General features: G+C 41.9%; 1 protein-coding gene across 1 annotated transcript in view; it reads left to right on the forward strand.

Annotated features, from left to right (window-relative positions):
* Positions 1 to 25,980, forward strand: part of ANTXRL (ANTXR like) — a 53,082-nt gene that overhangs the window by 5,221 nt on the left and 21,881 nt on the right. The window contains exons 2-14 of the mRNA XM_080621617.1: positions 6,867 to 6,938; positions 7,070 to 7,141; positions 9,050 to 9,131; positions 9,235 to 9,268; positions 11,034 to 11,113; positions 11,227 to 11,295; positions 11,499 to 11,579; positions 11,683 to 11,743; positions 17,563 to 17,661; positions 19,932 to 20,001; positions 21,172 to 21,250; positions 25,094 to 25,189; positions 25,728 to 25,766. Of these exons, the coding sequence (XP_080477743.1) occupies positions 6,867 to 6,938; positions 7,070 to 7,141; positions 9,050 to 9,131; positions 9,235 to 9,268; positions 11,034 to 11,113; positions 11,227 to 11,295; positions 11,499 to 11,579; positions 11,683 to 11,743; positions 17,563 to 17,661; positions 19,932 to 20,001; positions 21,172 to 21,250; positions 25,094 to 25,189; positions 25,728 to 25,766 (934 nt within the window). The remainder of the gene's footprint in view (positions 1 to 6,866; positions 6,939 to 7,069; positions 7,142 to 9,049; positions 9,132 to 9,234; positions 9,269 to 11,033; positions 11,114 to 11,226; positions 11,296 to 11,498; positions 11,580 to 11,682; positions 11,744 to 17,562; positions 17,662 to 19,931; positions 20,002 to 21,171; positions 21,251 to 25,093; positions 25,190 to 25,727; positions 25,767 to 25,980) is intronic.

Genomic DNA, 25,980 nt, shown 5'->3' on the forward strand with positions numbered 1-25,980 from the left:
CATTGTAAAATATAGGACTTGATGCAAGTCAGCTGACTATTGAGATTGAGAGGAGTTGCTTTCTGAACAAAAGTATCAGTTTTGTTCCTTAGATGGCATTGATTCCTATGCATGTATATTTAAAAATCGTTACATCTGTCTTCCACCTTTGCTGTCTTTCTTCCCGCCCTTTATAATGTAACCGCATCATCTACATGACACCTCTCATACTCCCCAGCTGCCCCTAAGCAATATTCTTTATTGTTTTCAAAACATAATCTGCTGATATTTTGCCTTTGGATCTTTCTTTGTTGTGGTTATATCTCAGACAGCGCTGTGATTTCTTACAACAGGTATAATTGCTTGGAATGTTCCAAAGCAAATTATTATTCAGCTTCAGACATACCTATGTTATTGGAACCAGGTTTTATTTGTTTGTATTTTGTCTGGTATTATTCTGCCAGCTTTGTCTTTTGGCAGAAAAAAAAAAATCAGGAAAACCAATTCTCTTCCCTTCTGCACCAAGAAAAAAATTCTTTATAAAACACAAGGCAAAGTTAATGGGCAGTGGTTATTTGACATAAACCAGTTAACAGGAAGAAAAAGCCATGGCAGCTTGTCATTTGCCGTCTATTTATGCATGTAACTAAATCTGATTTATCTGGGGCTTGAGCCAAGGAAGTAAACCCAGTGACCCAAGATTTTTGTTTGTGTGCACTCAGTGATTGAGAATTTCATTACTTTTGTCTAAGCTTGCAGGCCAAACGCTGGTGTGAGTTTGTATGAGGCGTAGTAGGATGGAATCTTTTAATTTCAAATGAGAAGAAGATTAATTGACTCCTAGGAGTTTTTCAGGGCTCAAGAGTTGTATTTCTCTGCTCCTAGCTATCATTTGCACTTTGTTAATAGTGTTGCAGAGTGACTAGGATTGAGCTTTGCTCACTTTGTGCTGAAGAGGACGGGGATGCTGAGAGTGGGTCTTCCAGCCTTGATGCTCCTCAGAGTAGCTCTGGAGCCTTAAAAGGAAATCTGAAGTGGATATATGCAGTCTAAGCATGGGTTCTGAATTTCACTTTGTGCTCTTCTGTTGGCTGGGGATGTAGTAAGAGCTATAGCAGCAGGTGGACATGACTTTTGGATTAAATGGATTACATAGGAGCAAAGAGCAGTGTTTGAGGCATGACTTAGAGAAGTCTGTAATGTTTCTGCAGATTTTGTCGGTAATTTTGTTAGAGAAAAGCCATGTATAAAATTAATGGTTTTGTTCGTGAGACCCTTTATGTTAAAATACTTTGAGTCCTGTGCTCAGGGTGTTGGCCTAGGACTAAAATCCATTTACCAGTTACTCCTCTGCATCTTCGCCTCCCCATTCCAGCCTTTGTCTTGTCAATTAGTGTTACAAGTACTCTGAAGGAAGGACTGTCTCAGAATTGCTGTCTCCACCAGTGTTTCGAATTGCCTCTGGAGCACATAATATAAACTAGTCTGTCCTTGCCTAGATGAATCACCCAGTCCCTTATATGCTTGCAAGAAGCATTGTTTGGGAGAGAAGGATTGTTGTCACTTTGAATGCTGTGCTGGTTCAGAAGGGAGCAGAGGGATGGATGAACACACGCGTGTGCATGTCTGAAACCACAACAAACTAGGTGCCTCAGGGTTTGCTTTTATTGCAGAGCTGTTACTGGCCATGTGCAAGAATTCTGTTGTCTACAGCATGGTTGTGGCCATAAAGAGTCCTCCAAATAACAACAACAACAAAGCACCACATTTCTGAGCAATGGGCCTTATACAGGATCACCACTAGCTTTAGGGGATAGAGACTTACAGGGACCTGCAAACTTAATGAGTATTGTCCTCTCCTGACACCGTACTCAAACTGAATGTGGCATCATTAATAATGGGTCTGTTTCCTGCTCTGGGATTCCTGGAATTGCTGCCTTCAGCTAATCTGTAGCAGAGGCAAATGTTTATGTGCAAGGAATAGGACAAGGAGCAGCCCTGTGTTTTCATGGAGTTTCTCACTTTCAGCAGGGAGGGAAGGCTGTGGGTCCTGCTGCCTTTCCTCTGTGTACATGAAATAATAAAATATATTCACTGTTTGGGTAACACTGTGGTTTTAACTTTCACTGCTAAGGTGCAGGACTGATGTATGTTGCACTACACAGGCTCCTGACAGTGAGTTAAGCTGTAACTGTGAATCACAGATGCCCTAGGACAGACACCTTACAACTGACTGAAGTAACTGTGCTGAGAGTAGCACCCCATATGCCAGCATTTTGCTATTTGATTTCTCAGGGCTCTAGCTTCCTCTGCCTCTGGGAGCCTGTAAGTGGAGGTTTCCAAACCATCTCACGCTTTGTTGTCTTCAGAAGCAGCAGTGAAGTACCTCAGATTGGGGTAGGCATGACTCTAACATGCTTGTTTTTTATACTGACATAGAGCTCTGCTAAGCTAGAAGGAGTCACTCCAAAGTAAGCAGGAGCAGAAACAAGCCTTGCAATCACATCACTTCCTTCCACCCTCAGAAATACTCACTGACCTCCTCTTTTCCCCTCCCTTCAAGCAGTAGCAATATGAAATTCAGGAAAACAGCAGCAGCAGGAGCTGCAGCAGCAGCCGCTCCTCCAAGCTGAGTCCCAGTGAGGCCAGGAGGACATTCTTTCCTGTGTTGTGGTTTGCTGACTCTCCTCTTTGTCTTGTGTGTAATGGGAACAGAGCTCATGGAGTGGGGAGCACACTCACAACAAATGGCTCCTGTGGGTTTTTTCACTTTGCTTGGGCTTAATTCTGATCCCAGTTGTGCCGGTATGAACTTGGGGGAATTCTGCTATTTCTCTGGACCTGTTCCAGGCTCACCCCAGCAGAAACAGGCCCTGAAATACTTTCCGTGGCTCTCCGGCTACCCACAGCAGCTGTTTATTGCTTTGCATTTTCCTTCACCACGAGAATTATGTAACCTCTGAGGGCTGGAACTTCATCATCCAGCTTGCCTCTGAAAGGCACACTCACTGCTTGTAAGCTGTGGGTCACCATCCACAGAGGTCTTTGGCTTGTGGGGCCTGGTACTTTGCAGAGAACATGGGGCTCGCTGGGCATCCTCAGTGGGGAGTGTGCAAGGAGGAAGCCTGGGGCTCAGCTGAGTGACAGTGGCTGTTTTGACTGATGCGAGGAGTTGAACCAGGTGGCTGATGACTGAAAGCAGGAAATCTCAAAGGTGTGAGCCAACAAGATAGGTCTGGCTGCAACATAGCCTTTCTTTGCTGAAAGCTTGGTGGATCACTGGTACAAACCTCCACAGCAGGATACATAGGGTTCCCTGGCTGCATCACTTCCCTATGGCTTCTCCTAATTACTGGTGAGGGAGGATGAGCGTGTGTTACGTGGCCAGTGCTTTTACTGCACAGCACTGACCTTTTCCATGCTTCATTTATTCTTTTCTCTTTATTCAGAAGTCTTCACAGTTCCTCTGAAATCTTACAGGAATGTATCATTTGATGGCCAAACAGGCCAGGCAAGGAATCTGTTTGTGGTTATTTACTGATGGGACTCTGGGACAACACACCTACTCTGAGGCCCATGTTAGCATGGGTATACTGATTAACAGGAGTTTGTTATTAGTTACTGAAAGGTTCTAAGGGAAACAACAAAAGCACCAAAACTGCTGTAAAAACCATGCTGTGTGGATGACCAACAGTAGCCTGTCATGTAGAAAATCACTGAAAGACTCTGTGCTTTCTCTGGGCTTGGTAACTGTGGAGTTAAAAACGAGTATGGCTTTGAAGCATTGGCTGTATTCAGATAGGAGCTCAGAGTATGCTTGGAGCCTCCCACTTGTCATGGGAAATCAAGGCAAGAAACCTCCTAGCCTGATCCAGCCAGGAAGGGCACCAGGTTAGTTTCTGCTGCCAGCAAAAGCGATTCTGGAGTATGAAAGATAAGATCCCAAAAGCAATTAAATGCATCAGTATCTTCAATAACATTGGGCAGCTCCGGTTTGTCGGTATTTGACAGCATCTGGCAACATAGTATATAGTTTAGCAAACATTTTATTGTTGTAATTTTTTGTTTAATCTGCCATTAAAACTGGTGGTAGTGTGGGGTCATGCCTCAGGGTAACAGATGAAACTATCAGGACGAGCCCCAGCAGCCTCTGAAACTTTAGGTATATATATATAGGAATCAGCAAATGAAAATACTTTACAAATGGGAATATATAGAGGTGAGTTGGGTGGCAGGGTGGGGAAATCAGATTTTTCTATAAACTAGGCTACCCCTACTGGTGTTCATGAAAGGTTTGACATGATGGGCATTGGTGGCATTTGGGCATCATTTGCAGTGGGTCATGACATACTTGGGCTTGAAGGAGCGTGATGTGAAAGTGATTAAGTGCTGACCACTTCACTGGTACTCCTTAAATGGGATTTTAAAACAGGAATGTTTTCTTGCTAGCATTTCTGTCTGGTTTTGACTCTTCCCAGTTGATAGACTGAAATACTTTGGCACTTCCCAGCTGGTAAGCAACATGTGGGTTCATATTAAGAATCTCAGTCTTAAGATAGAGAGTGAAATGACGAATTTCACTGTGGAATAGAATCCGTCCTAGGGGACAAGGAGACCCACTGCCATGCTGAAACACCTCTGCTCAGCGGGGTTGTAACCTGGTGATGTGGAGCCGGACACTCTGAGAGCAGTGTACACTCCCCAGACCCCCCTAGCTTTTCAGAAGTGGGCATCTACAGATTGATTGCAGCCAATTATTAGTCTCACTGGCTGTACCCTTTCCATGAAGGGGTGTTTCATCATAGTCAGAGTGTATGGAGGTGCACAGTATTAAGGTTATCTGTATATTTTTACTTTAAAAGTCTTCATGTTTTTCCACCGTGAGTGGTTTATGATTTTCTTGAATTTCCAGTGTTGAGGCTGTTTTACCAAGCTGTTCTTTGCCTGAGGGGTAGATTAAGAAAAAAAAGGGGAGAGGGAGGGAGGAAAGGTAATTTTGACAGTCCTAAGAAAGTACTGGAAATGATGGTTTGTGGCTGTTATAAAGAAAACTCATTGCTACTTTCTTTTTTGGATTGCATCAGTGCCTCTGCAGCCAGCAGTAGAAATTTGATACCTCATCCAAACTAGGTCAGTCTTTTCCAAGTAAAGAACTGTGTCTAATCTGTGAAGTGACTCCATTAGAAATTGCAGGAGTTTGATTTAAGTGGGGTGGAAAACTCAGAATGAAACTGTGGATGTCAACTCCATGGGGGAAAGGATTAAAAAAAAAATAGATCTGGGAGCTGTAAATGCATCTTGCGGAGATGCAAGAAAATCTCTTTGAATTCATCATGTTTAGAGAGTTAGCCTGGGATGCTGAGAAAAATCCTGGAGAATTATGGGCATTGAACTGCCTCAGATCCCTTTTGGAAAAGCTGTCTTTGAAGTACATACCTCACATCAGCATGGATTGTTTTTTAATGGTGAGAAAAGTGTAGCAGTGCCAGAAACATTCATTGGTGCTATGTATGACTATATAAACATATTCTTGCATTGCACATACAGATTGGAGACCGCAGAGGGTCCAGACCCTTGGTTTGAGCAGTTCCTGGTGCTTTGTTGCCCTCTCTCAGTGCCCGGCAATTTTTTAATTCTGTGATAACCAGTTCAGTCTGCGAATGAATCACCAGTTCTCCAGAACAGTAGCACGCGTGGGCTTCTGTATGCTGACCTATACCTGACATACAGGGGCAGGAGCGACTGGCATAGGGTCACTTGGAAAGTCCACAGTAGAACTGAAAATTGTAATACAGGTCATTTTCTCACTTTTTAATATATATTTACAGAGAAAAATGTCTAACAAGTTAGAGGAAATGTACTGTTTTGCAGTATTTAAATTTCAGAAACATTTTAGTTCTCTGCCTAAGTCCCTGTGATCCTTCTGTATGTGCTGTTGTTTTATTGATCTTTATGCTTAAGACACCTGATAAATGAGTTTGCCTAGCAAGGAAAGCAAATAAGTCATTCTTTCATAAACACCACAGTGCTAGGGAGGGCTTTTAAAACCATTGACTTCTCATACTTTGTAGCCTATTTAATGGCCTAAATGTATATGTTGTATATCTACACAGTATAAACCACCTGTCGTTTACTACAGAGTTGCTACATGCAAGGGTCTGTTTGAGGTCTGAGTGTGGGGGTCCCTGGGAATGTAAGACTAAGCAGAAAAAAGCCAGGGAGTGCCAGTAATTCCATTTTATTTATTAGGAATGGCAGCATGAATGTAAGTTTGTGCATGAAACCAAGTTGCCCAAGTTTTCAGAAGAAATCTGTAAAGCAGCCAGGGATTGACTGGCCAGAATGTTAGTCCAGCGAATTAGCTATGAGTACTGCCTTTCCCTTCTGAATTACTTCAGAAGCTTTCTCTTCTGAAACAAACAGTAATTCATGGAAACATTCTCCCACACGTTTTGGGAAAATAGAAGATCAGTCAAGACTTTCTGTGTGGCTGCAAGGGGAGAGCTGTGCTCTAGGAAAGTAAATAATCTGCTTGCAGCTCATAGTCAAATAAAATGAATTAAACTAGAAGAAAATATTTATATGTTATGTTATAAAAGGAACAAAAGCAGATGGAAGACTTAGGGAATTTGTTTTCAAATTGTATGGTAAACCATTTCAAACCTACTTCTCTTTGAGTCAGTAGGTTTTGCCATGATGGTTTCTGTTACAGCTTCCAATGCAACTGCTGTAGAAACCTCAACAGAGCTAGCTGCCTCATCTCCGTAGACATCTATGTAATTTGTGCCCTGAATCACCTTTGGAGTAGCCCAGGCTTAAGAATGAGAGTGGAACAAGGAGTTTCACTGTGAGATAGATTAATGTAATCAATTATGTTTTTTACACAGGTCTGGAAGTGTTAGAAATCATTGGACTGAGATATATTCTTTTGTGGAAAGCCTAGCTGAGAAGTTCATAAGGTAAAGTTTCCTTAAGTTGATATTTTAATCTGCTATATACTTAATTTGTTCTTTCATTCACTGCTTCTTAGCAAATGCAAATCTGAAGTGATGTGTGTTTGATGTGGATCTGTCTTGTTCTTCTGTTTCAGTCCAATGTTGCGGATGTCTTTCATTGTTTTTTCTTCACGTGGCACTACAATCATGAAATTAACAGAAAACAGGCAAGTACTCCCTACAGCTTTCATCCAGAAATACCCTCCATCCCTCTTCTCAAGCAGCTAGTGGCCCCCAAACCAGAATTCAGAGGTCTGTCTTGGTCTCAGTGTAGCACCAACTCATGCAGCAACTGAAATCCGTTCCACCTTTCCCAGCTAGAAGAGGGTTTAGAAGGACTTTGGGTCTCCCATTACCATTTTTTTTCAGCCTTATAAGAGTAAGGCAGCACCGGGTTGTATGTTCTTCGTTGCAGTATTTTGAGGAGAAACTGCGTTTCCAGTCAAGGAATCATGTACATCTTCACCATCCCTAGGTACCCAAATAAGGGCAGTTTTTGCATCAGCTGTCTCATATCCTGAGCTGATGAGCAAAAGGACTGTATGGAAGTCCCACAGTGCTTTTCAGAGTGACCCAAAGTCCTGAACTTCATGTCAGCAGCTAGTTGTACCCAGCCCCCCTCCAAAAAACAAACCAAACCAAACCCCACCTCCCCTGCCTCCAGACACCCCCCCCCCAAAAAAAAAAAAAAAAAAAACCAAACCAAAAACAAAACTTCAAAAACAAAAACCACCAACCAAGCGGACAAAATCAACCCAAATAATTTTGGGTTTAATTTGCCTCATGTACCCAAATCCCAGTTACGGAGGTGTTTCCAAGAACTCTCTTTCAGCTTAAACCCCTTGCTTTTGCTACTGCTTCTGTCTGTGTGAGAAGGTCCCAGCAGTACAGTGCACCCTATAAATAAAGGCAGCTCTGAAGCAGTCTTGAAACAACACCTCTCCTCCATTTTGTACTCCAGGGCCTCATCCAAAGCCAGAAACCCCACAAGGGTCTTGTGTTTCTGCTGGCTCCACTGAATTTTGGCTTAGGTCTCCATCATGTACCTTGGTGATGGAGCCCAAACTTGCTTACTTCTTCCAGGTGGATTTATTCTTTTCAAGGTGGAAAGTAGGCAGGAACCCTGTGGCAATGTGTTCAACATGATATTAGAATGTTCCCTCTCCTAAACTCCTGTTCTCTATATGGATCACCATGTGTGCTTTTTCAGCTCATTCTATACTTTGAAAGGGTAAAAATGTGCTTTTTGCCCTAAGGACAAATCCTGAATTTCCAGCTTCTAATTTTACCTTCATCCCACGTAGACTCCTGTTTCCTCTGTAGTTGGGGTTGTACCACCTAAAATACCCAGTTGTAAAATGGGGCTCTTACTATCATTTAAAAAATAATGTGCCATGGCATCTGGGGATGATGTTCGACTGCCTGCATCTTGTCTGTTGAATATTTGTGCCTTATTTGCCTTATTTGCGTTACATTAATATAATGAAAACTTTGCCAAGGGTCAGGGTCTTTTAGTGATCAGTGGTTGATTTAAATTATTCATTTCACTGAGCAATCCTCTTCGTTAACAGGTATTTGTGGAGTAAGAAGGTGTGCAAGAGGTGTCGTAGTATCAAAGTCGCTCTCCTACTAGGCAGCCAGCTGCCCCAGGAAGGTTGATCAATCCCTGGTCTAGGATAGGAAATTCTCATCATTCCCATCCTGTTCTCTTATCTTTTGGCCTCTGTCTTTATAATGGAAAAGTCCTAATTCCAACTGTCCTGATGATTGATTGAATATGAGGGTTATATTTGTCCCATTTTTGTGACAGGGTCATAAGCTTTTAAGTTCTCATTCAGTCTGCAGTTTGTCAGAGTTTAATATCTGGTATTTGCTTTAATTCAATCTTATCCTGACTGACAGTGTACCAGAATGAGGGATGGAATTGCACCCTTAAAATGTATTAACCCTAACACTGTATCATATATCCAGTTTTGTGCTCCCATGGGTGTTTGGCTGAAAAATTGTGGGGTTTGAAAAAATAAAATAAAATTGATTTTAACAGTGTTTTATTTGTTTTTGTTTTTTATCCAAAGGGAAGCCATAAGACGAGGGCTCAACATTCTTCAGTCTGAAGTGCCTGGAGGAGACACATTCATGCATGAAGGATTTAAAAGGGTACATATCACAGTACCTTCTTCCTTTGATTTATACATATAAACTTTGCTTTGCTTGCTTCTGGTGTACTTAAGAGCTAACAAAGTTCTGCACTTTGTTGCAGGCAAATGAGCAGATTTACCACGAAACCTATGGAGGTATGTGTTGTATATTGCTCCTGTTAAGTATCTTCATTGAAGAGACAGTGATGATAGTTCATATATGACCTGCAGTAAACCCGCTGAAAAGTGTTGGAGAAGGAATTGGTGTTACACAATCACTACATTCCATTTTGACTTTTAAATGCGTGATTCATGGTTTATTAAGACCAGAGGAGACCAGTATGATCACAGATCTGCCCCAGTGCGGAATACACACCAAAGCATTAAAGCTAGAACTGCTCGTCCTGTTCCCAGGGGGCAGGAATACCCAGATTTTCCTGCACCCTTTTGTCCTGATGCACTCAGCACTGCCTGCCTTGTGCACCCAAGTCCTTGTTCTCATTGGTGTAGGGGTGAATACAATCAGCTGAGATTTTTGCATCAGCGTGACTGATTCAGGATCAGATTCTGAGTTCCTAAAATGTAGATTTTCCCTAAATTTGAAGAGGGAAATGTATTTGTGGCTTTTATCTTTGCCAAAAGAAGGCCTAATCAGTTAAACTGAACCCTTCTTGCCTGGTTTGTACTGTGATTACGAGGCGGTTCTCATTTGTCGGCTGGTGGTCTCTGGAAAATGGAGAAACAGGTCAGTGCCTTTTCATAAAATAGGCTGTGAGTGTAGAATCTTCATCAGCAACTCTGCATAGCTTCTCAGGCACCTCTGTCAGCAGAGTCTGGAATAATGCAACTGAAAGCTCTTTTACCTCATCATTACATATAGCTAAGAACTAACCAACTATTCTGTGAGGAAAAAGTAGATGACATCTGGATTTATAAACTAAAATATCAGGGAAGAAACAAGTGTTCAAAAGAAAACAAAATAAGATTTCTTTTTTTTCCCAGCCCTTTTCAAGCATACTGAGAAGGGGAAAAAAAATAAAAAAAAAAAAAGAGGAATACAGGAATCCAAGCTATTCCCCCCACTAAGTTGCAGCTCTTTTTTTTTTAAGATTTGTCTGTGTCTGACATGACGTGGGAAGGACTGCATGGCATAAGAAACCTGTCAGAACTGATCAGTGTTTAATTTCAGACAGTATGGGGGAAGACACTTTAAATTGTAACAGCTTATTTTGAAAATACAACAAATACTTCTCTGAAAGTAATGCGTGTGTGTGTATTAGTTACTTTGCTTAAGAACCATGGATGCAGAATGGTTGATTGAGCCATAGTTTGCACATTAATTAAGTTTAATTTTGTTAACATGTTACATTTTTTAGGTAGTATTGTATTCTATGCTGCATTATGCATATAGCTATCCAAAGTCTATGCAACCTTTTCACTTAAGCTTAGGTGGGACATAAAAATCTTTCCACAAGGTGTGAATTTTCTATAATAAACCTGATCTCAAGGTTTGCACATGCTCAGAAGTCATATGATTTTTAGTGACAGCTCTTGTTGCTCAAGAAGTGTAGGACTGAACAACTTACAGAAGCACATTTTGTGCCATGTTCAGTTGGGTTGCTCTTTGAAAGTCTGCTGGAGGAGAAGGTAGGATGGCAGCAAAGCTCCTTTTGCTCTAGTGTCTCTTACCATAATCTCTGGGCAAGGTTTGTGTAGAGACAAGTTTGCAAAGGGAAAAGAGGAAACCTGTCCTCCTCTGCAGATCCATTTTGCCACTTTTCCACGCAAAACATCTAGATGTAATCTTGGTAGATGTATTTATTTGTCAAAAAAAAGGAATGCCTCACTTCAAACTTTCATTTCATTGTTGAATCTTTGTGTCATACGTACAATGGTAATCTGTTAACTATCTTTCATGTAGGAGTTCGGACCGCTAGTGTAATTATTGCTCTGACGGATGGAGAATTGCAAGATGTTCAGTTTTATTATGCAGAACAAGAAGTAAGTCACCTTCACATTCACCCAAACTGCTTATGTCAAACCTGTAGGCATTAACTGCTGGCTCCACTGATTACATGACTTTGTGCTTGATGGCAATTTAATTTTTTTTTCAGGCAAACAGAGCCAGAAGCTTTGGAGCTATAGTTTATTGTGTTGGAGTGAAAGATTTCAATGAAACGCAGGTAACTTTGCTTGCTTTCTTCTAGTTTTGTTTTTCTGTGACATTACTGCACAAGTAACAGCATCAGAGGAAGGCATTTATTTAATTACTTGAGGCATAAATCGTTTCGTGTCAGTATGATGTCTTTTAGCAAGTATGAAAGGGCTCAGTTTTGTTCACTGTAATTTTGTTTTCCTCATGATTTATGATTGTCTTTCTTTGCAGCTGTCAACAATTGCTGACAGCATCAATCATGTTTTTCCAGTTACGGGAGGCTTTTATGCCCTAAGAGGCACCATTGATTCAGTAAGTTGGGTATTCTGAAACCCAGAAAAGGGCACCCTTTCCTGTATTAATAAAGAATAGATAAAAATGATTACAAAAAATGCTGTTATCTACTTTTTTTCAGATTCTCAAGAAATCTTGCATTGAGATCCTAGCAGCTGAACCATCGAGTGTTTGTGCAGGAGGTAAGTTTCCACAAGAGCAGTGCGATAAGGCAAACAATCGACACTGATGAAATGTCAGTAACTGCCTAATGTGGTATCAGAGCTGAAGACTGTGGATGTGTTAGAGGATCCCCTCAGGCCATGGCTAAAGAAAGCCCTGCGTGTTCCTTCTCAGCCTGAGAAAAAAATTGTGCCAATAAACATCTAGTTGCTGTGTCTGAAAACCAGCTTGGAGAGTTGATTGAGGTAGCACTTTGGTAACTGGGGATACAACTTTTAAAACGTCCAAGAGCAAGAGACAGCAAAAGTGATGTAAAGCCAAACTGTCAGAAGTGGTTGAGGGTCTAAAAGATGGCATCTCAAAAATTTCTGGAAAGACTGCATTCCTGGGTCTGCTAGGGCTTGTCAGCAGTTAGAACAAGATTTTGCAAAACATGCACAGAAACTTCAAGTTTATTGACCCAGATATAATGAACTGCATAGGCCAGGGTACCTGTGTGTTTTCCAAACTGCTGATGTTTTAGTTACAATAAAAGAACGGTTAGTGTGTATGGTAAACATGAAGAATCTCCAGAGGAGCTGCTGATAATTTCATGCTTTTCATGTGTAGTATATTTAACTTGGATTTGTTCTGGTTTGCGTTAGCAATTAACTTGCTGTGTGTTTACTGAAGAGGCTATTGCAGCAGAGTAAGAGTGACACCATAAGTTTGCTGGAAGGTACAGTTTACAGTGTGGTTAGTTAGATTTGATGTTACTGTCTTGTGTTCATTTCCTTCTGTGCTGAAAAATGAGCACATCAAAATAGCAATGATGCATGAAAGCTGACCTTGAAAACAAACAAAAATAGGAAAATCAGGAAAAATCTATTAAATATTACAGAGAAGAGAAATGGTTCATTCTTCATTTCCGCATGTCAATCATAGCATGATCTTGCTCTGAGTATTTCAATTTAAAATAAAATATCCGTGTATCTTCTGAACTATTCCTAAGTATATAATTGTGGATTAGATGTTTGTGTTAAAAATCCTGTCAGTAGAAAAAATATAAAAAGGAATTATTTTACTTTTAAAAATCAATTTGTGGAGATGATCAGAAACAATTTAAAAGCTTTGACTTTTCAAAGTTTTTTTTATTTCATAGTGGTAAATTCTTTCTTTTTTTCGCTTGCAGTTTATTGTATACCAGACAGGTTTTTTTGTGCTTGCTTATTGCAAGCTTTGCCATTCAACAAAAATTGCATTTAGCAACGTGAGTGTTCCAAAAGGAGAGATTTCAGTAGTAGTCCTGTAATTGTTCGGAAAATGTTAAGAATGTCGGAAAGATGAATTTGAAACCATCTTTTCAAATGGAAATTTGAAAATATTTTTCAGAAGCATTTGAGGAAATAAATTTTAAAGAAAATGTTTATAGAATCATAGAATCATTGAATAGTTAGGGTTGGAAAGGACCTTAAGATCATCTAGTTCCAACCCCCCTGCCATGGGCAGGGACACCTCACACTAAGCCATGTCACCCAAAGCTCTGTCCAACCTGGCCTTGAACACCACCAGGGATGGAGCATTCACAACTTCCCTGGGCAACCCATTCCAGTGCCTCACCACCCTCTCAGTAAAGAACTTCCTCCTTATATCCAATCTAAACTTCCCCTGTTTCAGTTTGAACCCGTTACCCCTTGTCCTGTCACTACAGTCCCTAATGAAGAGTCCATCCCAGCATCCTTGTAGGCCCCCTTCAGATATTGGAAGGCTGCTATGAGGTCTCCACGCAGCCTTCTCTTCTCCAGGCTGAACAGCCCCAACTTTCTCAGCCTGTCTTCATACAGGAGGTGCTCCAGTCCCCTGATCATCCTGGTGGCCCTCCTCTGGACTTGTTCCAACAGTTCCATGTCCTTTTTATGTTGAGGACACCAGAACTGCACACAATACTCCAAGTGAGGTCTCACGAGAGCAGAGTAGAGGGGCAGGATCACCTCCTTTTACCTGCTGGTCACGCTCCTTTTGATGCAGCCCAGGATACGGTTGGCTTTCTGGGCTGCAAGCGCACACTGAAGCTGGCTCATGTTCATTTTTCATCGACCAACACCCCCAAGTCCTTCTCCTCAGGGCTGCTCTGAATCTCTTCTCTGCCCAACCTGTAGCTGTGCCTGGGATTGCTCCAACCCAGGTGTGCTAAATGGTATTTAGCACAAAGAATCAGGCCTTTAATGGCTTTTATTACGAGTCAAGTCCTTCAAGCTGAAATTAACTCCTTGGAAAAGGTTTTACAGTAAGAGGCTGAGAATATTTACACTTGTGCTTGACTTTATTATCCTTTATTATCCCACTAACTTCAACACAGCCAGAGGTTCGTCTTTATAGCTGTGTGCACCACTATCTGCTGGAAGGAATCTCCTGCGATTGAACAACTTTTTTAATGGTAGTGTGAATCCAGATCCTGAATCCAGTTCACTGGACAGTCAGATATACTTCTACTCTATGTAATGTGATTTTTTTTTTTTTTTTTAAATGTACTTTAGTTGGACTTCAGCGCAAAAAACACTGAAGCCTATGAATTCATCTCAGAATTGTAATGCATTTTTTAAGTTTAGGTGATTACTAATATCGTTTACTGATAAATATATAGGTAAGATATATAGCTATTGAATAACAAATATAAATAATATATAGAAGAATAATAAAAATATATAAATATATATACACCTGCTTTTAGAACTAGCTGAATGAAAACAAGAACATAAGATTTTCTAGAACATAAGAACTTCTAGAAGTGGAAGATTTCTCCCCCTTTTTCTAAGTTGTATTTTTAGTATGTAATTGAAATTTGCATTCCAAAATTTTGATTGAAAACCAGTAGACCTTCTGAAAAAGTACAATATATTATCGCATTCTCCAGCAAAGAAGGTTTACATCCTTGAAATGTGGCTCTGTCTGTGCTTTTTGTATAAGACTTATCTGAGTGAGGTGGTGATAATCAGTTTGGCTTTTTTTAGCATTGTTACTAATTTTTAGAACCTGGTAGGCTTTCTGTTGTTCAGTGGAAGCCAGTCACAATAGATCTGACCCACTCCTTGTAGCTGTTCTTGCAACTCATAACTACTACTGTGTTGGTGATTACTGGTGATCTCCACTTCATTTTTGACTTGCCAGAGGTTTAGCAAAAAGCTGATGAAACGATTTCCATGTGGCGACAATTCCAGTTGGGACTCTGGCTCTCTGTGACGAAGCTATCTGGCAAGTCTACTTACAAACTGATCTCACTGTGTTGTGACAGCTATCTGATGCTTAATGCTTTTTGACCCTGCAAATTCATTGTCCCCAATGTGGAGCAATGTAGTTGGGTCCTTCCTCTACTCTCTGATTTAAAGTGACCGACATGCAGCCTGTAAACAGGCTATCAGTGTAGAATTGGAGGTGCCTCATATCCTGTTTGACAGCATCATTGCTTTGATTATGCTTACGGTACACAGACGGGATTGAAAGGATTTGTTGGATGTGGCATCCTACTGGCCACATCAACTACCAGGTGTGGATGCAAGCCGTCAGCTTCTCATCAGAGTCACAGAAGTGAAGCCGACAGCACAGCCAGCGCACACCAGCTTCAACCTACCATCTCGCTGCCAGCGCTGCCCGGTTATTTCAGTGCTGACCTTTTTCCCTTCGCTGTCTTGTCAAAAGCTACAATCTACGATCTGACAGTAACTAAGGAAGAAAAGGACGCAGCCAGAGCCAGGACGCAAAATTAAATGGAATTAGCCATTTCAACAGACCATCATCCAGAACATGTTAATACTCTGGAGCATCCAAACGGGCAGACAACCAGATCCAGTACCAGCTGTTTACATTTCCATTCAAGTCTGGTATTGAAACTATATTGTCAGCTTGTGTTGGTGGACAAGTTGCTGTTCACAACTCACTGTGCAGAGTGGCAGTGACTGTGAAAAGAAGGGCAGGAAAGGTAAATTGTCTTGACAAGACTAAACTTCTAGATGTAGCTTTTACCTTTGATGTTTTGAGTTGAAAGTCTTACTTGCTGCATCTTTTTAAAGGCACTGAAATAGCTATCAATTGAACCTTTGTGGTTGCTGCTACATTTTAAGGCAATTAGATGGGAGTGTGTAGAATCTAAGTGCAATTTTCTTTCAGCAAGCTGCTTTTATAATATAAAATTGAGAGGGGAAAAAAAAGCTGCATCTACCCTACGGTCCATTTTATTTTGTTTAAAGAAGTGCCCTCTACCTCCAGTGGGAACCAGGAGGTATAATCCCTCCCTTAAGGAAGAGGCCAAGTTCTGATGTTGACTCTTGATGTACGCAGTGAGATCTCATATTTGATGATCTTTCTTCAGCAAAGTGCCAAAGCGTGTGTTCCATTTTACTATGTGATCCAGTTGGCATTTTTTTTCCCCTTCCAAAATATCTTCTCTGATTCCCATGTTCCCTGCAGCCTATGTCAGTTCAGAGCACTGCTCTAAGGGAAAGTAACCGTGAAGAAAACCAGAGTGTGGGTTTTGAGTGCTTGATCATGAGTAGGGAGGAGACTGGCACAGTGTTGGGCTGTGCACAGTTAGGAAGGAAGAGCAGCAAATGGTTGTGTTGTGCTGTTGTTAGAGCTCCAAGCAGAACTGTTTCCTTTATAGTTACTAAGAAATAATTTTAAAAGCTTGCTGTGGAGAAGCTGAGGAAACAAACCCAGGCTTCTTAATACCTTCTCCCTCAAATTCTTTTCCCTATCTAACTACTGGGTACAATGACTCCAGGTGCTTTCATGATGGATGTAAATCAGCTAGTGCTATCGCTACTTGTCTCCATCCCTTCCCTTCTCCTGCACACTTCTTTTCCCAGCAGATGCTCAGCCAAGCAGATCACCTTACTGATCTCTCTGGCAACAAACAGAGGGTTATTTTTCAGGTGCGTGAACAAGCTCAGTGCACTGCAACATGATCAGTGGTGCCAACTTCACTCAAATGTGAAACTGCTTTATCAGTAAGAAGACTATTGAAGGGTTTGCTGGAAAAAATGATAATGCTTCTCCTGCTTGAATGAACAAATCACAGGTGCTTATTGTGATAATGAAAAAAAAAATCACAGGAACCCTCCCTATCAGGGCTGAAGGAACAGAAGTTGTGAGAGTAGTTGAAGAGCAGGTTGCTTGCAGCACTTGCTCTGGCCAGCAGAGAGTGTGTCTGATTGTGGCAGGTGTCTTCTTGTGCTGCCGGGACAGGGGTGTGGAGGATGAGCACAAAGAAGATGGCAGCGCCTGAGTCCTTAGTTGTTCCCATGCACAGCAGATGCTAGTGGGGCTGTGCACAGGCACAGCTCTTGTACGGGCAGAAGGACTGTGTTTTTCCAAGGCTTGTACCAGATGCAAAGCTTCCTCTCTGATTCACAGAGGGGTTAGAAGAGGAATGCTGTTTGTCAGCGTGTGCCAGAACAGAGCTGCTGCTGAAAGCCAAGTGCCATCTGCTGTGAGGACAGGAGGAAGGACTGGTGCTTATGGTTAGCAAAGGTGTCTGTCCCAAAAGCCATGGAAGAACCATGAGATGACATCAGCCAAGTCAGACTTACAGTATTACTGTGGCACCCTTAATTAAGGCACTGGGGTCTGTGCTATGCTTATGAGAACAAACTTGAGACAAAGAGAAGACTCTGTGCAGCACTAATGCCACTGTAGCACTCTTGGCCTTTGCTGCTGAATAGAGAGAGTAACAGTGTGAATGTTTTGTTTCAGGCATAGGACAGAGAACAGCCATTGTCATGTTGTAGTTCAGATCACTTGGATAGAAATGAATAGAAATAGAATTTGAATTCTTTTCATAACTCTCTGGTATTTTTACTTACAGAGTCCTTTCAAGTTGTGGTAAGAGGCAACGGCTTTTATCATGCAAGAAATATCGACCAGGTACTCTGCAGCTTCAAGCTCAATGACAGCCTTACTATCAGTAAGTTTGCAAGCTGGTAGATTCCAGTGCCCCCGTGTCTGTTACCTCATGGGATGCAGGCCAGCTGTCATCCATGTTGAGGGGAGTCCTTGCAGTGGCTGTGGGAGGAGCTGGGTAGGAATCTGTACCTAACAGAAGCTTGAAATTCATCCTTATTCAATCCTGTGAACTATGGGCATTGTGTTGTGACTGCTTATGTGAGACATGCTGCTGCACAATGAACTTCAGCATCATTGTAATGATGCAAGTGGGTAACATACAGCCAGTGAGGACTGGATATAAGGTTTTAAAAGGGAGAAATAAAATTGCTCCCTATTACCTTGTTCATCACCACTAAAAAGAAATAATGCTATCTTGATCTGCCAGTGGTGTTTTCAGAGTCTTTATTCAGCAGTTCAGGAGCCATTCACCATAAAGCAGGGTCCTCCCAGGCCTTTTCTGTTCCTCTCTGATGCCATTTGCTGATCTCATCACAGTGAGCATTTAACACAGAAACTCCCTGATCGCTGAACGAAACAATCTTTTGTTTGCTAACTCAGCAGCCAGGCAAAGGACTGAATGGCCAAAAACCATCGAATGTCCCGTTTCTCAACAGTCTTCTCTTATTCCTGAGAAGCTGTGTATGTCTGGCAGGGTAAAGCATGGTGTGGGGAGGGGAGCTTTCCTCCTTTCCTGTATGTGCTACCCTTGTTGGCTGAGCACAGGCGAGGCTTTCATATCCTGTCGTGGTCAGACTGGTGCCTTCCCTAGCGTTCACTTACAAGAGGGAGCACATGAATCGCTCCTTCATTTCCCATCCTTGTTGCCTATGTGGAGGCTGCATTAAATAAACTCTGGTGGTCTTGCTGTCATTCCACTTACAAATGCCCTTTGCCAGAGATTCATTTCTTGTGGTTTACCAGGTAGACACTTTTGCTTTTTCTTCCTTGTCCCTCATCCACTGTCACCTTGACTGGACTTCACACAGTGAGTGCTGACCTGAGCCTAGAAGCACACAGGAGGAAAACTACCCTCATTCCACATCTCCTCCATGCTGTATTTTCCTTGCATTAGATCTGCAGCAGATGTTGTGATGAGACACTGATGCATACTGGCTGGCTTTTTGCCCTCGGGCTGGCCCTAAAGCGTATCACTATGATTTCAATGGCCTTATCTCTGCCAAAGCAGGGAAATGAGTTTTGTCTTTGAGTGGCCTTGGAGTGAAGCATGAAGGAACAACTCTCTGTTGTTATTTAGTATTATTTTCCTAGGTAGAAACAGTAATCAAGGCTCTGAATTATAAATAAGTTAGCAGCTTTTACCAGTCCCTTATTCCCTTGGGTTGGAATCTTGTGACTAGTCTTTCACTGGACTAGCACTGTAGCTGCTTTGCTGGCTACTCAGAGCTAAGCTGCAGTCACAGCAGTGACTTCTCTGCTCTTGTGCCATAGCTTACGCATTTTTAGTGGAGTGGCATTGCAGAATTGCTGCTGGGCCTCCTCTCTGTGTTCATGGGACTTCCTGGATGTGAGTTGTGAAAGCAACTGAATTAGTAGATGACTCTTGGAGCAGCAGAGTTCAAGGAGGTGGAAAAACACCTATGGACTTGCTTTTGACTCTCTGCACCAAATCCCTATAAACATGGGCTATTTGTGGATGATGCTGCCTCAGAGGGGAGTTTGGGAACTGGAGAAGCAGCAGTTAGTGCAGGATAGGTCCTCATGGTAACATCAGTCATGGCCCCTTTCTGCCTGTTTCCCGTGTATGCCCAATCATAGGGTTTGGGTGGTTTTTTACTGTCTATTCACATCAGCTTCACCCAACCCCTGTCCTTCATTTTCCTTCAGTTCAAACAGTGCACACTTGGCTTCTCCTGTATGTGTGCTTTGAAGTGGGTGGGCAAAAATTGAACCCTATACTTTTGACCCCTTGAGTAACTTGTGGGGTCAGAGTATTCTGTATGAGTAGAGTTTGCATGCACTTTTCAGAAAGACAAGATGAAGATTGCTCAAAGCTGGCTTCCAAATGGCTTATCTCTGCTGTTGGGAATAGATACATACTTCTGTATTTGTGATGTAGTATCTCCAGCCTAATAACATTATATTGGCATCAACAAGAATGGTCATTTCCGTACTTTGCTTTGTAATTTGTACCTCTGGGGATTGCTGGTACTTGCCGATATACTGAATTTGTCTATGACTCTCATTTGGTATCAACAGTTCTCCAAGGGGTGGCCTGCTTTGGAAAATTTCTTTTTTTGGTCAGTGACAATTATATTCATTTCTTTTCAGATGAAAAGCCGACCCTTGTACATGATACTTACTTACTTTGTCCTGCTCCAGTGATAGAAGATGCTGGACAGTAAGTATTGTTTCTAGCACATGTCAAGAGAGAGTGGACTTCTGGATGAGGGTGTCGTTACTGAGGCAGGGGCTCAGAATTTTGCTCAAAGCACCAAGCTAATAAATTCTGGTGTGTATGGCAGGATTACAGCCACCCCCTTTATGCAAAATCCTCTCCTAGGATGAGCAAGCATAGCTGTATTCAACACTGTGGGTCTTTAGAACAGCTTAACCAAAGGCCTTGTTGGACCATGGACACATTATAGAACAGTTCTTTGTCCTCTGTTCCTATATCCTGTTTTTTCAGACCAAAAGGTAGTTGAATTAGATTGAAAAGTGGTGCTTGATTTGAATTCTCCAGATGCTGTTGTAGATGTTGATTCCTGCATTTTGCCCTGCTCTGTCTAGTGTTGGTATTTTCCAGCTGTGCAGACTCCTGGGAGACATGGCACAAGGCTCTAGCTTCCCCCTAAGTGATCTTGTGGGTGCTTAAATACCATACTGGGGGTGAGGGAGAATGCCTCCTTCCCTTTTCCTATTCATGGGTGAGGGAAAGCTGTTTGTTGAGGGGTTTGAGGGTGTTTTTATGGGCTTTTTTGTCTTGTGGTTTGGGGTTGGGTATTTTTTAATTTGTTTGGGGTTTTTTGGTGTTGTTTTGTGTTTTCTTGTTTTGTTTTTTTCTCAAACCATTTCTTTGATATGGGAGAATGGCTAGGGCCGGATTTCTCTTTAATTTCACTGTCATTTCAGTGTTATTACCCTTGACCTCAGTGTGGGTATTCTGGATTTGTTTGGATATAAAATAAACACATTCTGGTTCTTAAAGCTGCAGAAAGAGGTTTTTTTTAAAAAAAGTCTTAGTTTCTTGTGTTCTCTAGGGTACTATTGTAAACGTCTGAGACTTAACGTTATGACCTGTTGTCCTAGTGCCCTTTGCTCCAGGTGGGGTGGAGGTTTTTTAATAGAGAGCATATGCCTCAACTCAATTAAGGCAACATAAAAAGCATAGCTCCTGGGCAAGCAGAAACACAAATGCAGGTGAGCACCTGAAGCCATGAAAATGCCGTGACTCAGCAGGACATGCTATCCATGCGTGCTCATGAGCCAACGGTTAAACCACAGCCAGAATAAAGGTAACAATGGATATAAAGATGACACTAAAAATAAATGTATCTGTTTTGTGCTTTAGGGAGGTTTTCTTACAAGTCAGCATGAACAATGGGCTAACGTTCATCTCCAGCTCTGTCAGCATCACCAGCACACAGTGTGTAAGTAATTGCAATGGGGCTTGACAGAGAAACCATGAGAACTTGCGATGAGGCAGTGGTTCTTCAGGCAAAGCCTCCCTGAGTGAGCATGAGTTCTCTACAGCTACAGCATCACAGTTATTGACTGGATCCCGGCAGTTCTTTGGAAAATAACCAGGACTAGTTAAGTGTAAATTGTTATTGTTGATGGATAGATCATGATAGGTTTACTGAATAAAACAGTACAACAAAAGGCACCCTCTCCATTCCTAGCCCAGGAAAGACAGATCCTGAAAACTAGGTACTGAGTAGAAGGGAATGTGAGAAAATGAGGAAAGGAACAGGGTGCTGCTTCCAGATGCTGAACTTTGGGCTCCATTATGGGATCTGGGGTCAAAGGTACAACTGTCAGGACTTGGATCTGGAAGGGACCCAGCATTGAAGGTGCTCTGAATTTACATGGTTAGTTTTTGGTTGGAGCTTACAGTGTTTGTTTTTAGACCACCACAATTTCCCTTTACTATTTCAGGATTTACTAAGGTGTTTTTACTGTTTTAGTGACAGAGGCTGATTGCTATTCTCTTGGTGTCATGAAAGGTGACCAGAAAGAGATGGCAGCTTCAAATCTGGATGAGCTTCTCCATAAAAGGCCACTGCTCAGCCCAGCCAAGGGCGAATGCTCTGCTGCAGGACAGCAATGGCTTTGATACGAGCATCACCTGATCAAAAAGACCAGGCAGAGTGTTAGGGACCAACAGCTGGAAGTGATCCTTTATTAAAAATATGATTTTAGAATCAAACAATCAAAATTAAGAAATCAGCTATAAGCAGTAGGCCTCCTTGTTTTGGAGTGAAAATAGGCAACACCTGTAGCTGATGCAAGCAAGAACAGTAGCGAAAGACGTTGCCTTGTGCTTATGGAATAAGCTGAGCTGGCTGAAGTACCTGATAGAAAGCACTTTGCATCGAAGTTGAGCTTTATTGTTACTAGTGTCAAAAGGTCTTTTATAACCTAGGCCAAATGCTGTCGTATTGGTTTGTAATCATTGTTGGCCTTTTTGACAGCTGCAGAACACAAGGGTAGGAATGTACACAGAGCCAGTGACTGGAACTTGCAAATTTAACTTTCTGATGTTTTCAGCAGTGAAGCTGGGAAATCTCACACCAGATTGCTGGGACAGGCTGGGGTGCAGGAACTCAGAACGTAGCAGAGATACATTTGCTGCTTCACCTGATTTTTATTTTTCTGAAACTTTCCTCCAGATTTTCTACCCTGAAGACTGATATTTTAACATTTTATTCCCTTTGTGAAATACAAGTATTAACTGGTTCATTTAGTCACCCATATGCAGCTTATTTCCAATGAGCACTGAAGTTTTAGCCATAGCTGGGGTTCCCACAGGCCAGAGCATGGATGGAGGAAGCGTTCCTTTCAGTAGCCTTAGGATAAAGAGAGGAATCCAATCTCCAGTCTTGTCAATCTGACAGCTTTTGACCAGCATCTTGCAGATTGAATGTGAAGGAGGCAGAAAGCCTGATTCTCAATTGGTACAAAAAGGCTGTCTCAGTCTGGTTACATCCCATAAACAGAGAGGTTGGCAGTTCAGTTTCCAACTTTGTCTTAATTTCATGCATTTAACTCTTCTCGTTTTAGAGACTCCCTCCATTTCCTTTCCTCTCCCGTTTCCTTTTCTGTGGGTGGCAGTCAGCTGGCCTGCTCAGCTCTCCTCCCCTGCTGGCCCTTCTGTCCTTTCTGTACAGTAAGTATCTTCACTTTACTCCTAAAGCCTCTCTGTGATCCCCATGCTTATTTCTGTTCAGCTCCATGAAGTCTGCTATTTCTTTTTCCGAGTCCAACTTCACTATGATGTTTTGTATATTTCATTGTTAAAAGAGGATACTTTAGCTCCTTGCTGACAGCAGCTTCAGAGCTGCAGCGGGCAAATGTCTCAGCAGTTTATATGAGCAGTTAGCATGTAAAAAGTGAGCCTGGGAGGAAAGGCTACAAAACAAGGTGGTGAGGTGTGTTTGGAGTAACAGTAGCAGTGGTATGTGCATCTGTTGCTCATGCACTGCATTGCTGCTGTGTTTGGATTTGATTTTGAGTGCAGCAATACCTCTTGAAGTCATATTTGACTTTCACTCATCTTTCTCTCAGCAAACTGACTTCACTGGGCATTCATGCCTTTCAAGTGTCTGCTTTCCAAGTGCATTTAGCGCCACATGGGTCCATAGGAGGGCCAGAGAGGGGGGCTGCAGCACTGAACTGCAGCTGGGTAGTGTGTCATCTAACAGGTGAATCTCATGGACTTTATCCTCCATAAGTCTTCTTTGGAATTTGCTTTTTTTCCCATTTATCTTCCTGCTTACCCTTCTTTGAAAATCTCTTACAGCTTCCTATTTAGCCAATTCTGATTCCCTCAGCCTGATTCGCAGACCTTTTTTTCAAGCTTTTTGCATATCCTCCTAATCCCAGGCTCTCCTCTAGTTTGCTGCCAAGTTCTGGCTGTTTTCTGCTACCTCTGTTGCTAGTGAACTGAACCTGTTCTCAAACTCAGAAAATCTACCATTGAAGAGGTTTCTTTTCCCTATATAAAAGAAATGGCTACAGCATGAGAGCTAATCTTAACCTCATCCCAGAGCCCAGCGCAGTCTAAGGAAACAGCATGTCCCAGCATGCCACTGCAACAAATGTTTAATTTCCAAAAAGCCATGTGCTCTGTGTGCTCTGCAGGGGCCAAGCAGCATATGAAGACCTGCTTCTCTGTGATCATCAGAGTAACACACAGAGTTAATAACTCTTCTGAACACACTGACATGAAATGCTCTGAGTGCAAAGAATCGATTAAGATTTACTCAGGGAAATCAAAGCTGTGATTCTCTTTGGTTGCCTGACTGCTCTGAAAAGCTAATTTCAAGTGCTAACACTTGAATGTATTTTAGATTCTAGTAATTTTAAAGAAAATTAACTTTGATTTTGAATGCAAACCCTTAGCTATCCAGCCATAAAGTCTCACCATTCTCTGCAGAGAAACAGATAGAATATAAGAATCAGAAATACCTAAGATCATGATGACAGAATCTCACTAAAAATAGTTAAACCGGCTCTAGGAAGTGTACCAACAACCAGCAGCATGAAGGACTAGTTTGCAGACATTCAAGGCCAGGCTGGATGTGGTTCTGAGCAACTTGATATAGTTGAAGATGTCCCTAGACATTGCAGGGGTGTTGGACTAGATGACCTTTGAAGGTCCCTTCCAACCCAAACTATTTGATGGTTCTGTAATCACTCAGGTTGGGATTATGTGTGCAGTTCGAGTCAAGATGCAATACAGGCAGGTGTGGGAGCTGATGAGGCTGAGTAAATTGTGTTCTGTTCTGTGATGTTGACCCATAAAGTCTTAGCCCAAATATTCCCATTCTTTGAATATCAGCATTTACATATTGTACATCTCTGATGATGAAAGATTACTCTGCACACCTGAGAGTCTGTGATCATGTAGTTTGCAATGCCTCTCTGACAGTACTAAGAGACTCGTCAGCACAGATTTGGGAATGGTTTTTATACAAGTTAACACGCTTTAATGCAGTGGGCTGGAAGTATACCAAAAATTCATATATTCATGATACCTATACACACCACAAACAGGAGGTGCATCCCTGCATCATGACTTCAAATACAGATTTGTCATACCAAATGTTGACGTGACCCTAATGATAATAGTGACTGAGTACACAATCTACCTGAGACCTCACAGTAAGGGAAACATGGTTCCTTTTGCCCAGTCTGAATGTGTAACTTAAGGACTCCTGCCTTGTTTGTGACATACCCACATAACTTGAAAGTAATAATCTTGTTTGCAGCTGACTGGGACCATCCTTTTCATTGCTCTCCTGGTTCTCTTTCTGCTGCTGGCTCTGGCTCTTCTGTGGTGGTTCTGGCCCCTTTGCTGCACAGTGGTAAGTACAAGATTTTATTCTTTTGACTTGGTTTCACCTTTTTTTGAAACCACAGAGTTGAAGTTGTCGGAGTGGATGGTTAACTTTAAGACAAATATTGCCAAGCTTGTACGACGCTGATTCAGCAGACTGTTAAATGTGCTTGTTAAGTCACTCTGGTCTGGGTTTTTGAATATTGCAAAGTCTACGTGATTTTGACACTGAATAAATTTAAGTGAGCTTGTGGACATGGCCCAAGTTTTTGTAGGAGCTGCAGATTCTACATGAATATTTTGCACTAGTTTGGTGGTTGTATAATGCTTTTAAGGCAGAACTATCAGAATAATAAGCTGTATTATGAGTTATTTAATAGGGCACTTCTTGACTACTCAGATAGTTCAATGTAATGGATTTCACTTCTCATCTACATTTATTTTATGCCTGCTGATTGAGCCGGGCAGCCCATCTTTGATATTAGCAGAAAAGCAGAGAAGACATAGCATTGAGATGATGAACCCTATCATTATCTCAGATTTCTTCCATTGTTTATATATTCTAGGTGATCAAGGAGCCACCACCACCACCACCTCCAGAGCCTGTAAGTATGCTACTTTTGAGCTATTGCACTGTCTGCAGCCACTGTAGTGTATTGTGCTGCCCAGGAATGTTAGCCCTGTAGGTGTCTTAATGACACCTTGAAGGCTGTGAGAATAAGTCCCTTCAGTCAGGACAGTTATTTCTGTTTTCTGGCCTCTTTATATACTTACAGTAAGGGTATTTCCATCCACAGAGAAAACAGTTGATAACTCAGA

This window comes from Psittacula echo (assembly GCF_963264785.1).
Source record: "Psittacula echo genome assembly, chromosome: 6".
Lineage (NCBI taxonomy): Eukaryota > Metazoa > Chordata > Aves > Psittaciformes > Psittacidae > Psittacula > Psittacula echo.